This window comes from Amblyomma mixtum, chromosome 3, assembly GCF_055824585.1.
Source record: "Amblyomma mixtum isolate Tamu chromosome 3, ASM5582458v1, whole genome shotgun sequence".
Classification (NCBI taxonomy): domain Eukaryota; kingdom Metazoa; phylum Arthropoda; class Arachnida; order Ixodida; family Ixodidae; genus Amblyomma; species Amblyomma mixtum.
The window spans coordinates 339,056,901-339,071,665 of NC_143014.1; the positions used below are offsets into that span (position 1 = coordinate 339,056,901).

The 14,765-nt window shown below is 45.0% G+C and overlaps 1 protein-coding gene across 1 annotated transcript in view; it reads right to left on the reverse strand.

The window, feature by feature from the left end:
• LOC149356103 (uncharacterized) overlaps positions 1-14,765 on the reverse strand; it is a 29,225-nt gene that overhangs the window by 7,232 nt on the left and 7,228 nt on the right. The window contains exons 2-5 of the mRNA XM_089584107.1: positions 14,254-14,375; positions 13,033-13,178; positions 1,687-1,767; positions 649-1,235 (exon numbers count right to left, since the gene is read on the reverse strand). Coding sequence (XP_089440233.1) covers positions 649-1,235; positions 1,687-1,767; positions 13,033-13,178; positions 14,254-14,375 — 936 coding nt within the window. The remainder of the gene's footprint in view (positions 1-648; positions 1,236-1,686; positions 1,768-13,032; positions 13,179-14,253; positions 14,376-14,765) is intronic.

Consider the following 14,765-nt stretch of genomic DNA (forward strand, 5'->3'; position numbering starts at 1 on the left):
CAAAATAAAAAACCAGTGCCGCGCCAAGCAGCGTCCAAAACTGCACGACGGGCAGAAGTGCGCACCCGATAACAATGACAGCCGCGAGATAGCGTGAAGTTAAGAAAAGCAAAAACAAAACTATGTGGCTAAGCTAAATTTCGGCAATAGGGGGCTCGCACAACTGAGGTGCGCTGGCACCACTGTTTCATGTAATACAGGTTTGGGGAGGTCCAGTTAGACAATCGCTGGCTGCGCTGGTCATACCTCGTCCACCCTCCCATCTGAATTAACCAGTGCAAGCCCGCCTATGTTCGACGCCACAGACTTACATGGGTGTCAGCTGGGGGCACATTCCTAGATTGAATTAGGTGAATTTATGAATTAACGGGGGGCAAATTAACAAGATTTCACTGTACAAGCTTTTGGCTAAACTGTCTACTCATGCACGTGTGGGTCCCCGGCTCTCTCAAGAAGTCTGCGACTGCTTTTTTGCTGGGGTGCTCCCTCAACCTAGAGCTGGAAAATTAAAGATTGATTGATTGACTGACTGACTGATTCACCATGGCACTGCATTGTCACGCTGGGCAGCAGAACAAGCTTTCCCACAGTGTTACACAAGAGTTTCATGGCCAGCAGGGACTCCACACATACATGTGGAGATGTTACCTGGGGTAGAAGTGTTGTCATCCTCTGCTTTGCCTCGCCCTTCAGTTTTGCGGCTGGATTCTTTCCCCTTCACCGGCTCACTTCGCTTTGAGCTTGCTGTGCTGCTGTCGCTTTTGGACCCTCCACCGCCTTTTGGCTCTGTCTTTGGGTGGTCTCCCTTGCCTTCTGCCTTGGATTCAGCTTTGGATTCGGCCTTGGAATCGCCCTTGCTCTCTGATTTGCTCTCCCCTTTAGATCCCTTTGAAGAGTCTCTGGACTGCTTGTGCTTTTCGTGGGGCGTCCCAACATCTTGAGTCTTGCTTTCCGACTTTGCATCTGAGGCTTTGGATGACTTGCTGTCCGATTTGGACGGCTTGCTGCTGCTGCTGCTGCTGCTACTGCCTTCAGCTTTGTGCGGCTTGCTGGGCCCCGAGGCAGGTGGCTCAAGTCGGCTAGACTTGTGGCTCGGTGTGCTATCATTCTTGACCTTGCCGTGAGCATGCTCTGGCTTCACCCTACTGGTTGTTTGGTTCTGCTTGGGCACGCTCGTCTCACTTTTCCGGGAGGACGCTGCTGCAGAAGTGTCCGATTTGGACTTGCCTCCAGACCTGCGTTTCCCATTGTCCCAAATAAGTCACCAGCAACTCATGTGCTGGCACAAGGCCAAGTATGCATTCAGTAAGCCATGGCACATTCAAAGCTTTCAAGATGACAAAACCAGCGACAGCACAGCAGAGCCCCCGTCGGCCTTGTCTGTGCTTTCTTCCTCATTTTTTACTAATACAGGAGCACGAAATGCTAAAACAGGAAGCACTGTAAAGTCAACTGCAAGCTCTCATTGAGCATGGTACAGGCTACTGGTGTCCAATACTTTAAATTCATCATGCCTGCACACAGCAGGACAGCAGTCAAAAAACATTTTGTGGGTTGCTGTTGGCTGTCCAGGGATGAATAGTCCAGGGACCAAGCGGTTAACGGCATTTTGGCTAAAAGCTACTGCTGCCTCATTTCACAGCCTGCACTGGGTATGGGAGAGAAGACATGACTGGATCTCATCACCTTTGTGTCTTGCCACCAGTGGTCTCGGGCTTCTTGGGTGCTGCAGAGTCATCCAGGCGAGATTTGCCACCAGTAGAAGACCTGCAGGAAGCCAGGAAATACACTCATTGGCTGCTCAGTAACTTCGTTACACCTCAAAACCACTGCTCCAACAGTCCCCATAAACTAAGCTTGCACCAGCCTTACACAGGGCATCCTAGCCAACATGCACCAAGAATTTTTTTTTATTTATTTATTTAAAACATACTGCAGTCATTGAAGACCAAGCAGGAGGGCAATACAAGTCATAAGTAAACGCAATTCAGCGCCACCATTAGCAAGCAGTCACAAAAAAAAGCAACACAAGCAATCATAAGCAATCACAGGGTATAAAACGCGCAGCATGCAGTGCAAACACAGAAAAAGAAGGAAAAAGAAATGAATCAGCAAAAGCGAAGAGTAACATCAACCCAGAGCTTTTCGTACACATTCTTCGAAAACATTTACATCATGCGCAGAAAAAACTTCTACTGGGAGTGCATTCCATTGTGAGACAGTGCGTGGAAAAAATGAGTTCTTAAACATGTTAGTACGCGCAAAGATTGGTTCCAGGTTGTAAAGATGGGTGTGCCGAGTTTGACGACCCTCACGTGGATGAATGAACAATCGCGCGTTGATACCTAGTTGGTGATTGCAGAGCCGATACAGAAACCGCAGCCTGGAAATCTTTCTTCTGCTTTCTAAGGTCAAAATGTTGTTAGCACTCATTAGAGACGATGGTGAATCTAATCTGCGGTATGAATTGAATATGAAACGAACTGCCTTTCTCTGTACCATTTCTAGTTTATTCACGTCTTTTTTCGAGTGAGGGTCCCATACTGTACAGCCATATTCCAGCTGAGGTCTGATAAGGGTATTGTATGCAAGCAGCTTAACATTGGAAGGGGCCGACCTTAATTTGAAACGAAGAAACCCTAGTTTCCTTAAATGACTTTATTGGAACCAAGTGAATGCTGCTCGACAACACAGCAGTGGCAAACATATAAAGGGTATTTAATAGATTTTCCATTTCATAACATTTACTGAAGCCTTAAGAGCCTGTAGGTATCACAGAAGTAAGGGGCAAGAACAAGTTGCCTCTTAGATGCCAGCTTTTTTATAAGTGACGGGACTGAAAAATGCTACATTCAACTTGAAGTTTAAAATTTCATCTATCCCGCAAATACACTGCCCATAACCAGTGGCAACGGATTTCCACACGCATTGCATTTGTCAATCTGCATGCCACTTGTAGGAAACCAAGGGTACGTCCAGAGTCCCTTAACAGCGCTTTATGGTTATCAAACTTCTCCGTAATTTCAAGAAAAAGCTTGGTGCACAGCCCAAAGTGGCTGCACAGCAGTGCTGACGTCAATCGAGGAGCATGTTTCGGCGAGCAGCAAAGCACGAGGCTGGCTAGCTGTGTACAAAGCAATGTTTTGCAATGTGTAGTTTTCTTGCCCTGGCATTCTATCAGGTGCAGTGTTGAAGTGTGTGAATATGCGTGTTTTAGTGAACAAGCAAGTGCTGTCTGTAAACAATGCCTTTGCCTTGACCTTGTTGTGTGATGTGCCGCCACTAGCTAGAGGAGCAACAACAAAAAATAACATTTCTTTTTCACCTCACGACCAAATGCAAAAGAACTGGAGGCGCTTCATCCCCCGAAAAGAGGATGGTGGCTCCTCTTTCCATTTGCCGAATGCACATATTTACGAGAGGCATTTCAATCCTACGAACATCATTCAGCCCGACGAGTTCACGGTAAAGAGGGACGTTGTGTTGCTGGGACACGAGCTGCCCAAGCTAAAGCCTGACGCTGTTCCTAGGCTATTCAAAACGCCCCCCACAGTACTACAAGCTCAAACCACATTCTCGTTCATCAATTAGATGACGCCATATCTCATCAGATGCCTGCACAGTAGCGGATGCTCCAGTTAACTCATGCCAAAACTACTTGGCAGGCATGGGCAGTATCGAAGATACATGCATCTTCAATGGTATTTTTTGATACATTTTATGTATTGGCATTAGGTATCCCATGCAACAAACAAAAGTATCAGAGTATCGGTATCGAAAATACATTTTTAGTGTTCTCTATACTTTAACGAAGTTCAACAGAATTAGGCAGAGATGATGCCAATGCCACTGGCGTGGTCAGTCTCTTTTTCCAGACTTCGTTGTTTGCAGACAGATGATGTACAGTAAAAATTTGTTAATTTGGAATTCAAGGGAGTGGAAAAAAACGTCCAAATTATCAAATGGCCCTAAAAAGTGTGAAAAATTGTACATGTGAAAGTGAAATTTATTTTGTGGGAACCTGGGCAATTCTCTTTTTAAAATGAGAACTGTGAGTAACAGCAATTTCTCGCAGTTCCATCAAATGTTTCAATTTCTGCACGCCATCAGGAGTGTCGGAAGCAGAACTGCGCCACAATGGCAAGGTTCTCCGCGGCTTCTTTCAGTGTCCAGAACGGTAGTGCTGGGGCTTCTCCGCATGTGGCGTTGCACGTGAGGTGGCTTCACCGCACAAACAGCGAGCAGCACGTGATAAACGAGGAGCTTTGGCGCGCTGGAAGAACAGAAATACCAGGCAGGTGGACAGAAGCGCGCATTAGCACCAGAGCGGCAAGAAGCCTTCGAAAAACGAAGAAAGATCAGCAACAAGGCAATCATGGTTACCAAACGTTGCGTAGTTTGGCTGGCGCACTGATAGGCACAGCCAATAGTTGCTATTGCCACGGGCTGGCGACGGCTAGCGAAAGTTTTGAAAACGAAACTATGTGGCCGGACTTTCTCTTGGCCTATCAACGGGATCTTGCCGACTGTCAACATGCCTGCCTTTGCGTGCAGATCAGAAAGCACGGGAGAAAATGCAACATGCAATTCAAGCCTGTGGATGAACACCTGGATGATTGCCCATCGAGAATGTCATATCTCGATACGGCGCCCCACCAGGGGCCTTGTTCAAATTGGCCAATGGGAGCCTCACGACATCCAAATAAACAAGCTTCCAACGCCATAGACTTGCATGGGCATTCAGATGGACTCCTGTGGCAGTACGAATTTCTGATGTAAGGGGGGCCAAATAAAGAATGTTTTACTGCAGCAGCGCTGCCTCTTGTACGTTTTCGGTTTCGAAATGGAGGGTGGTTTCTGGCCCAGCACTGGTTGCCGTATGATGGGAATAGCAACGCGTGTGTCAAAAACTGACTTCAGCGCCGTTCCTGGCGTGTCTTCTGCCTGAATTAACCGGTGCATGCGCGATTTCACTCCAAATTAATAAGTGTGTGCTGCAGTTGACTTCTGCACATTTTTGAAGGCAGGGAGCAGGGAGGCCGAATTTCCGAATTAAAGGGGCCCGAATTAAAGAGTTTTGACTGTATAGTACACAGTCACGCCCCGTTAATATGGACAACTCGAATTATGGACAGTTTTTGTCGAGACCAAACTTTTCAAATGTATTTACAACACATGAATACAGAAACTTGCTGTCCAGACAATGGACAGGGTGAAAATGCACACAGCCTATTGGGGCCCATTTTTGTCCAGTTAATATGGACAGTGAGGAGAACAAAATCCCAAAGGCGCCTGAAAGATGTTCTGCTAGTTGTATTTTGAGTTCAGGGCAGCACCTAAAGACAGGGCAACAGAGCAGGTGCTGTGTAGTGATGGCCTTTGCGCATGTGTGTGGCGTGTGTGCGTGTCCCCAGTCACATCCCCAGTCATGCCCTGCTGCTTGCCACATTGCATGATTAGCTGCGAAAAAAAATTCTCTCTGCAGCCTGTGCTATGTTGAAAACCGCATTCGGCAGCTGTCAGCCGACTCAGTACAAAGTTCCTGGAATGTGATCAGACGTGGTAGGGGAAACTTTATCATGCCATAAGGCGACATTGTGCGCCTCACATACCTCTAAGCACTTCAAACATGCTCCACTCTGCATGACAATATTTTGAATATAATGACAACCAGAATAATGCACTTCGAGCATCCATGATTGCCCGATTCCCACTTCACTGCCCACCAATATGTACAGATTCAGATTGTAACCATAAATCAGTGTTTTTTTTTTTTTTTTTCAGAATACTTCCTTTTGTTTCTCTTCAAGATTAATTACTATGGATGACGCACTATATGGACACTTTTGGAAGGGAATGAAAGTGTCCATATTAAGGAGGCACGACTGTACTGCACTTCTGCCCACTCAGTGACAGAAGGGACAAGGCGACAGGCTCACTATTGTGGTAGAAACAACACCCCTTCACCCCCGTTTCAAGCTGAAGTGGCTGCCGAGAGAAATGGAAGACTTTCAACACGATGCTCAAGAGCTTACAGAACACTTGTCGATTTTGTCAGCACACGATAAAAGGTCACCCACTCACTCTTCCACATGCGGGTCAGTGGTGTCATAAACGCCGGCAGCATCAAATGCACCAGCTCACCCACTCCTTTTGTTTGGACAAGCGAGTGTGGAAACAAGCCAAAGTTCTGAAGAGGCACTAGTGACACTTTCTTATATACCTCGAGGATCCTCGAGTCGACGTGGCTATGCTTGCATCCATTGCAAAATGGTACCTTGATAAAATATAACATAGCTACATGATCACCTTCTTCTACAAGAGAGGCTTTCTCATATGGTTTACTAACAGCACGGCCAAACTGTGAGGCTCTTTCGGACTAACGGTTAGAGAAAAAGCTGTTACTTGATGCTATTAAGGAAATGTAACACATCTACATAACAGAGATTAGAAAGATATGTTTTGCTCAATAAAAACTTTCAGCCGTTATTTTTGGTTGCTTTCCTTCTAGCTTTTAGCGTAGAATGTTCAACTTCAAACGTCTGTTAAACACAGCGCTGGGGAAATACCTTTTAGCACAGGGCAAAGGCAGAGCCCACCCAGTAAATAATGCAATAACAAACAAAAACATCTCAGTTTTAACTTTATTAATACGTAGTCAAGTGCTCACTCCCTGGTTCGCATGAAGAACATTACCTTAAGGGGGGATGAGGGGATCGAAGGCAACTTTTCGATTTTTCAACTTGGAGTGATGAAATTTGGCAGACTGGCTTAAAACAGCAATCAAACAGATATAAAGTTTCACAGTGACAGCTTTAGTAGTTTCTCTTTTATCATTGTTTATATGTTGTCCCCATGTTGCTTGCTTGTGGAAAGCCTAGCATTACAAAAAAACAAGCTACAGGTCTGTAAATGCTTTTAATATTTACTAAGAAGTGTGGTGTAAGTCAAGACTCTCTTAATTTTTTTTTTAATTTCTCTGCTCTTTTTTTATAAAGGACACAATATGCACTTTCTTTTATGTTTAGAATGTATCATGCTCTAATTACCATGTAATAAAAACATGTGAGCCTAAATGGTAAATCTGAGACTGTCTTGATGCAGACTACATTTCAGTGATCACAACAAAACAAACGGGGTAAAAATGCATGCACCCATTGCTGTGCTACGCTTTCCACGAACAAGGTATTAAGCTCAAAACAAACTTTCGAGAAAACAAGCCTGAAAGTTCTAAGCTAGCACACACTGTCTATGTGTAGATGCCGACGAATATATTTATTTGGAGCACTTAAAGTTTACTTTTGGGTGAAATATTTCAGTACAACATAGAAACAGTGTTGGAGATGCCAAAAAGTGTACTTTTCAAAAATTAACTTTTTTCGCGATTTTTGCGATCTGATCCCCACATCCCCCCTTAAAAAAAAAATTATTTGCTAGGCTGCTTAAGAAAGTGACTGTTTAAATGTCAACATGGGTTCAGTCCAGTGCTCAAGTTCTAATGAAACCACATGCACCAACAATGAAGCTTAAAGAAATCCGTGCGTCCCAATTCGTTTAAACCCTTTCAAAGACAGCGCGCTATATCAATTACACTAATGCTTCCAGAAACCATCAAGACATTTCTCAACTTAGCTAATCGCATAACCAGCTTTGTTAATACTGGAAATTTCAGTGTATTGAAGTATCAATTATACAGTAAAAGCTCGTCAACTTAACAAAAAGGAACTGAAGAAAAATGTTTAAAAACGAATGAAAAGGGAGAAAATGTTCAATTATCAAGCGACCCTGAAAAATCTAACAAGAACTGCTTGCATCACTGTAAATTTATTAGGTGAAACACTGGGCAATGGCTGCTTGCTTCTGAGATGAGAACTGCACGACAATGGCTATTTTAAGGGGGGACACTGGTCTTGAAAAAAAAATTTTATTAATGAAGTCACAGTTACGAAATCTTCAGGACGTATGTATTTTTGTGTGCTGATTCTAAATATGTTATTTAATTTCATGTAAAACAATTCCTTGAGCACTTATGCACTTTTTATGCTAGTACTTTGTAGAGAATTTTGAAGAAAATTTGCTGCGGGAAACTGGCTGAAATGCATGCCATTGGGTTCTCTTGACACCAAGGAATGCAATAAGGGTGAAATTGTCTTCCTGCCTATCATAGAACTTAAGTTATAGAGTTTTGAAGTTGTCGCTTCAGAAATGAGAAGGAAAGTGTGTATTCCTGTTTCTGAAGTGGCAGCTTCAGTACCCTATTACTCAAGTTCTATGAGATCCAGGATGATAATTTTACCCTTATTGCATTCCTTGGTGTCAAGAGAACCCAATGGCATACATTTCAGTGAGTTTCCTGCAGCAAATTTTCTTCAAAACTCTGCACAATATACTAGCATAAAAAGTGCATAAGTGCTCAAGGAATTGTTTTGCATGAAATTAAATGACATATCTAGAATCAGTGCACAAAAATACATGTGCCCTGAAAATTTCGTAACTATGACTAAATTAATAAACTTTTCTTTTCAAGACCAGTGTCCCCCCTTAAGCGGTGGAGCTCCACCGCTACTGTGTCGTACACCTCACAAGCGGAAGTGCCACGTGTGAGGAGGCTCCACAGCCCAAAGTGAGAAGAGCATGTGACGAGAGCGCAGTTTCAGCGCAATGGAAGAACAGAACAGCCAAGCGGAAGGAAACACTCAGCGGTGCCGAAGTGACAAGAAAAAAAAAAGAAGGCATAGAAAAGACCAGTGAGACAACCAGTGCCCGAATGGTGCGCGGCTGGGTTCGGCTGGCTGGCTGATGTGGGCGGGTGCGAAGCTCAGAAGAGTCAAACCGAAACTATGCGGTGTGACCGTTCTTAGACATGGAGCTGTCTGTTACCACGCCTGACATTGCGCGTAAGTCAGAGGTGTGCAAGAGAGACTCTGCAGCACCGAATTCAGGTTAGAACAGGGTTATTTGGGATACCACATGCCGCACCGGGCATATCTGGACACCGGCTCCCAACGACATCCCTTCGGGAGCCCATTCGAATTAACCGGTACGAGGCCCATAGCGTCCCAATTACTGAGAGTGCAACGCCGTAATAGACTTCCATGCATGAAGCCAGAACTGCGCCAGCAGTTCAAATTATTCGGATTTTCAAATTAACGAGATTCAAATTAAAGAGCTTTTACTGTACGGTATCAAGTATCTGCATCTGAAATCGATTTCAGTCCTGTATCTTGCAATGGCATCCAAAATAGTTTTTGAAGGTATCAGATATCAGCATCGAAGATAATTTTTTGAAGTACTGAGCCCAGCCCTACTACCCGGCCATCGAAGCTACTAAAATGGCTAACGAAGGTGAGCCTCACTGTCACCATAACAGCTTGCTAATGTCAATGCGTCCAAGCTTTTTAACTTAAAAATCCTATTTTTGAAAATTGTGTAGTCTTAGGTGAAACATCCTGTATATAAACCCCAAAAAGTTAGTTTCCGTGGAACTTCGCACCGTTGTGCGCAAAAGCTATTGCAATTGAGCACTTTCTAGCAGAAAACTTCGTTGACTATGCGGAAAAGGCAAGCTGCCTTTGCTCTTGCCTGCATGCGCTGCAGAGACACTAGATCTTGGCATCGTGTGTACCTCACGTACCATGCATTGGCACCGGTGGACTTAAAGGCGCGTAAGCATGGAGCATGGTTTATGGATTAACAGGTTTAACGTCCCAAAGCGACCCAGGCTATGAGGGACGTCGTAGTGAAGGGCTCCGGAAATTTCAACCACCTGGGGTTCCTTAACTTGCACTGAACTTGTACGGTGCACGGGCCTCTAGCATTTCGCCGGGAATTTCGACCACCTGGGGTTCTTGAACGTGCACCGACATCGCACAGCACACGGGCCTCTGGAATTCCGCCTCCATCCAGATGGGACTGCCACGGCCGGGATCAAACCCGTGTTTTTAGGGTCAGCAGCCGAGCGCCACAACCACTGACCCACCGCAGCGGCATAAGCGCGGAGTAGACCCGCTCACTGACTCCGGGCTTAGGCAGTTGGAAGATGAATTTTTAACTGACAAGGAGTCGCAATATGCATGATCACAGCGCAGAGGTGGCCAGATATTGGTGCTACATGGGCACAACCCGCAGCAGAGGGAAAGGCGCATGGTGCACCTGCTCGGAGAGTTGATAACAGCTACACTATGGAAGGAGCAAGGTAAGATGCACAGCTACCCAGCTGGGCATCTTCAGAGCACTTGGAGCCTCAAAACTGAGTTGCTAGGAACAAAAAGAGAAAAGCAGTTGCTGCGGAAGAGAGAGCGAAACAGAGAGAGAGAGAAAAGAACTACACCAATGCTGTTTTAATTGTTTCCTCACTTTCTTGAAGGTAATGGTGAGCGCTACCAAAATACGGAAAAGGGACAAACACACAGGACGAAGTGCTTCATCCTGTGAGTTCGTCCCTTTTCCGTATTTTGATAGCGCTCACCAATATACCTTCAAGAATGTATTTCCAACTAGCCCCAGTAGTAACTCTTTTGACTTTAGTTTCCTTACTGCACCACAGGCCATCGGTCATATATGACCGACGTTTTGAACCTGCCACCAAAAATTCAAGACAGCACTCCTCGATGAGCTGCGTCATCAAGTTTACTTCTATAACGCCATCTCCTTGGTTGTTTTTTTTTTTTCAATTTCTAATACGAGGAGGTGACGTGAAAAATGAAACTGACATGTCGCGGGGGCTCAGTGGTTAGGGCACTCGGCTACTGAGCCGGAGTAACCGGGCTCAAACCCGACCGCGGCGGCCGCGTTCCGATGGAGGTGAAACGCAAAAAATGCCCGTGTGCTGTGCGGAACACGTTCCCTTACGGCACAGTTCAGGTGTCCAGTGAGATATGCGTGGCAGTTACTGCGCTATTTCCTTTCCTCAGAATAAAAACCAGGATGTAGTCCACTGGTCGCCGATCGTGTCGACAGTTTTGCCGGATGCTCCGCAAAAGCAAAAGGCAACACTGAGCACTTTTCTTGGTTCTTACGCAGTCTTTTTTTTTTTTTTATAGAGGAGTTGCGGTGAGTTAGGCCTGGGACATCAGTGCGTGCTCCAAGTGTTTCGGTTTACCATTCACACTGTATTTTATGCAGTGCGCTTGATTTGCAAAGGATGAGTGGTTTTATTTGGTGCTTTAGGGTCTTCGTAACATACTGGCAGGATGTTTTACCAAATGCGCCTGCAGAGTTTTTTGTTATGATGATGTCAAGGAAGGCCACATCTCTTTTTCACTCATAGAACCCATTCTCTAACCACAGAAATAAAAAAAAAATGGAGGAAAGAAGGAACTGCAAGCTCTGCTAAAAAAACAAACAGAAGTCTGAACAAATACAATGTACAGCACATCCCATATCTACCTCCACTTCTCTCAGGTGCAACTGTTTTCTCTAGTGAACAAGAGGCATACTGCCCATCCCGAAGGGCCTTAGAAGAGTACAGTGTATTATGTATGCAGCTGAAAATCACAAGAATGGCAGCCAAGAACATGCGCAATGTTTTGTACATTTTAGTTTTTTTTTTCTAACCAATTTCTGGCTCAGTGCAGCGGCTTATTTTTGTTCTGTTTGTATTTTTTTTTGTGTTACCAGCATATTTAAGTACCAACTTCTCGAAAACTTTTGCACAAAAAACTGGTGTTTTTTCCGTTCAGAAGTATAACCGTGAAGCTACTGTTTGATGTATTACAATGCGCAATGCATATGGCACTTCTTGAAGAAATTTTAATTTTTCGGTTGTTTCAGATGAAGTGAGCTTCATGCATAATGCCTTATTTGTTCTATTAGCAATCATCCTCTCGCTGCAAGATCATTTTAATCACTGTTGTCACGTCACTCAAGTAACATTTATTTGGACACGCACAGCATGCTTGCATCTTCTTTGGGGCCACTTCTATTAAGACGAACTTCTGATAAGACAAACAAATTTTCTGGGCCCTTCAAGTTCGCCTTAGAGGCGAACTCGTCTTGCACTCACTGAGGCTTCGAGAAGAATGAATGATACTTGGCAGAGTAACATGGTGCACTACTTCCACAGCGTTGACAGCTATACCTTTCCTTCCTACATGTTCCACCGAGTGGGAAGAGAGTTTTAGCTCTGTAGCTTCCGCTCCATGGCCAGAAAAAGTTGCTGTGGAGTGTAACATTGGGGAAGTCTCACTGTAAATTATGTCCTCTCCCGAATGAACTTGTAAGCTTAAAGGTGCACTGAAGAGGAATCTGAACTCGTCTTTTTGCCACGGGAACTCAATCTACACGTTCCGAGCATTCTTGGAAACTTCGAATTATTGCCCTGTGTGGCCAATTTCCCTAATTAAGTCAAATTAACGTCCGGCTCCCGCCTTTATTTTTTATTTCTCCCTCGTATGGTGGGCGGAGTCGACCAACGCGTGGAGCGCCTTTCATCCAGTCCCGTGGCGGCTTGCCGCTCTGCCATCGGCGGAGTAATACGTAGTAGTCCGTAGAAGCAAATAGTCCGCGCGTATTTTTATTTCTGCGGGCTTATTTTGCGGCTATATTATCTGTGAACGAAACTATTTATTGACGGAAACCTAAAAAACAAAATAAAGCGAAAGCAAAGCCTCCACGGAGCTGGCTGCAAGGCACTCCACGTGTTGGTCGACTCCGCCCACTGTACGAGAGAGAATTAAAAAAAAAAAAAAAGGCGGGAGCCGGATGTTAATTCGATTTAATTAGGAAAATCGGCCATACAGGGCAATAAGTTGGTTTCTAAGAATGCTGGGAACGTGTAGATCGAGTTCCCGCGGCAAAAAGACGAGTTCAGATTCCTCTTCAGTGCACCTTTAATTCTGTGCAGCTGTGGTATTACGCTGCCAAGGCATCAAGTCAGTGGTGCATGGCTTTGTCAAGCTGCCCTTATGACACATTCCTCCTTATCTACATGCTATGCACCTGGTGCACATAAAACTGAAAGCCAAAGCACTGCACATTAAACTGAACCAAATGGGCAGGCACAACAGCAATTAACTGTGAGCACTGGTTTACCTGGCAGCAGGTGACGGTGCTCGCTTGGTGCCTTCTTTGTCTGTTGCACTCTTCTCTCTACGCTTTGACAAGAGCTCCCCAAAATCGTTATCAGGCAGCGAGAACTCGTTTTCGTTGTTGGGAAATGGCAAGATCTCGGATTCATGCTGTAAGAAAGAGTTATCACAACTGTTAACATGCTCCAGATACAGAAAATGACGAGTTCAATACTCTGTGAAGAACTTTCACTGCAGTTTATTTTGACATCCTGTGGTTTGCCTAGGTACTCTCAACAGACCCTCTTCCAGAGGCGCATCCCTCTAGCGGCCGCCAGAGACAAATACAGGTTTGCCAAGCAGCAAAGGGGTGAGATGGGCATAACCACTATTTATGGTTTTATAATGACCGCTTGGGCTCACTTCTGGAAAACAGTTAAGAGCAGTGCTGGCTTCGTCCAGTCGGGGCATATGTTAGTGAACACCATGCCTGCCACTTTCAACCAGGCATGCTATAAGCAAAATGGCGGACGAGAATGCTCAGTGCATGCACAGGACATTACTGGAAAGAGCTACATTCACTGTTAGCTATAGTTGGATACAACTCAAGAACACAGCGGCTTCTCCCCGCCAAAGAACCCCCCTCCCAGCCAATGATGTCGGCCGATTCTCACAACCCTGCTAGCGAGACAATGCAGGGAGCGGCTCCCCAATGGAGAGAGGGGTCTATCCCCGGCCGTAGAGGGAAGGGATCCTCCCCTCCTATCCACCACTCCCTGCTTTGTCACACTAGCAGGTGCATGAGAATCGGCCAACACCACTGGCTGGAGGGGGGTCCTTTGACGAGGAAAAGCTGCTGCGTTCTTGAGTTGTACCCCACTACAGTATGCAAATCACGTTTGCATCTACCGGTGATGCCTCGCAGCAAAGAAAATCAGCCGAATAGTAAGAAAGCTTTCTTGCACTACCACAAGCTTTCACACTAATATAGTTGACACACTTTAGAAATCCATGTATTCTGTTTTACACGTGCTATGCAGCGGACAAATACTCACAAACACATGGTTTTGTGAGTCAGCATTTGTAAAGAAAATGTTCTTTCATAAGTCTATTCTTGCTTGAAACACAAGTCATGAGGAATGGAAAGCCTGCTCTGAAACTTGTTATTCGCACAGAAGACAAAAAAAAAAGAATGCCTCTAATAAGTGAAACATTACTCAAGGGAAGGCTTACGAGTGCCACATACCAAAGCTGCCATATCATACATGGTGTCCAGGTGATCCCATATTGTCTGTGAAGCTATGTCCTTGTTCAGAGAGGCACTGAACTTGTAGTGTATACAAGCCATCTGAAAGTACCTGTTGACACCTGCAAAGTATAATAACGCTGTTAGAAGAGTAAACAATTCACGCACTGGCTTCGCAAATTTATTCACCACAGAAAGGCCACTGAATGACACAACACTGAGCCCCCATGGCAGCTGCTTAAAAGCTGGAAATCAAGTACATGAGGGATCACGACGCATCTACTCATTTCTAGATCGGATAAAAAATTGATAGGGGCTTAACGTAGTTAAACCAAGTAGACCTGCGAAAGCAGGTGTTCATTCTTCAATTGGAGGGGGCACTTGAACTCCGCCTTAGGGGTGTGGCATAACATCTTTAGTGGGTCAATTCCCATGTATGCTGAATTGGTAATTCCTACTTAAGATTCATAGATGGCGGCGAGTCCTAATATACCACTACCAGCGCAGTGGCA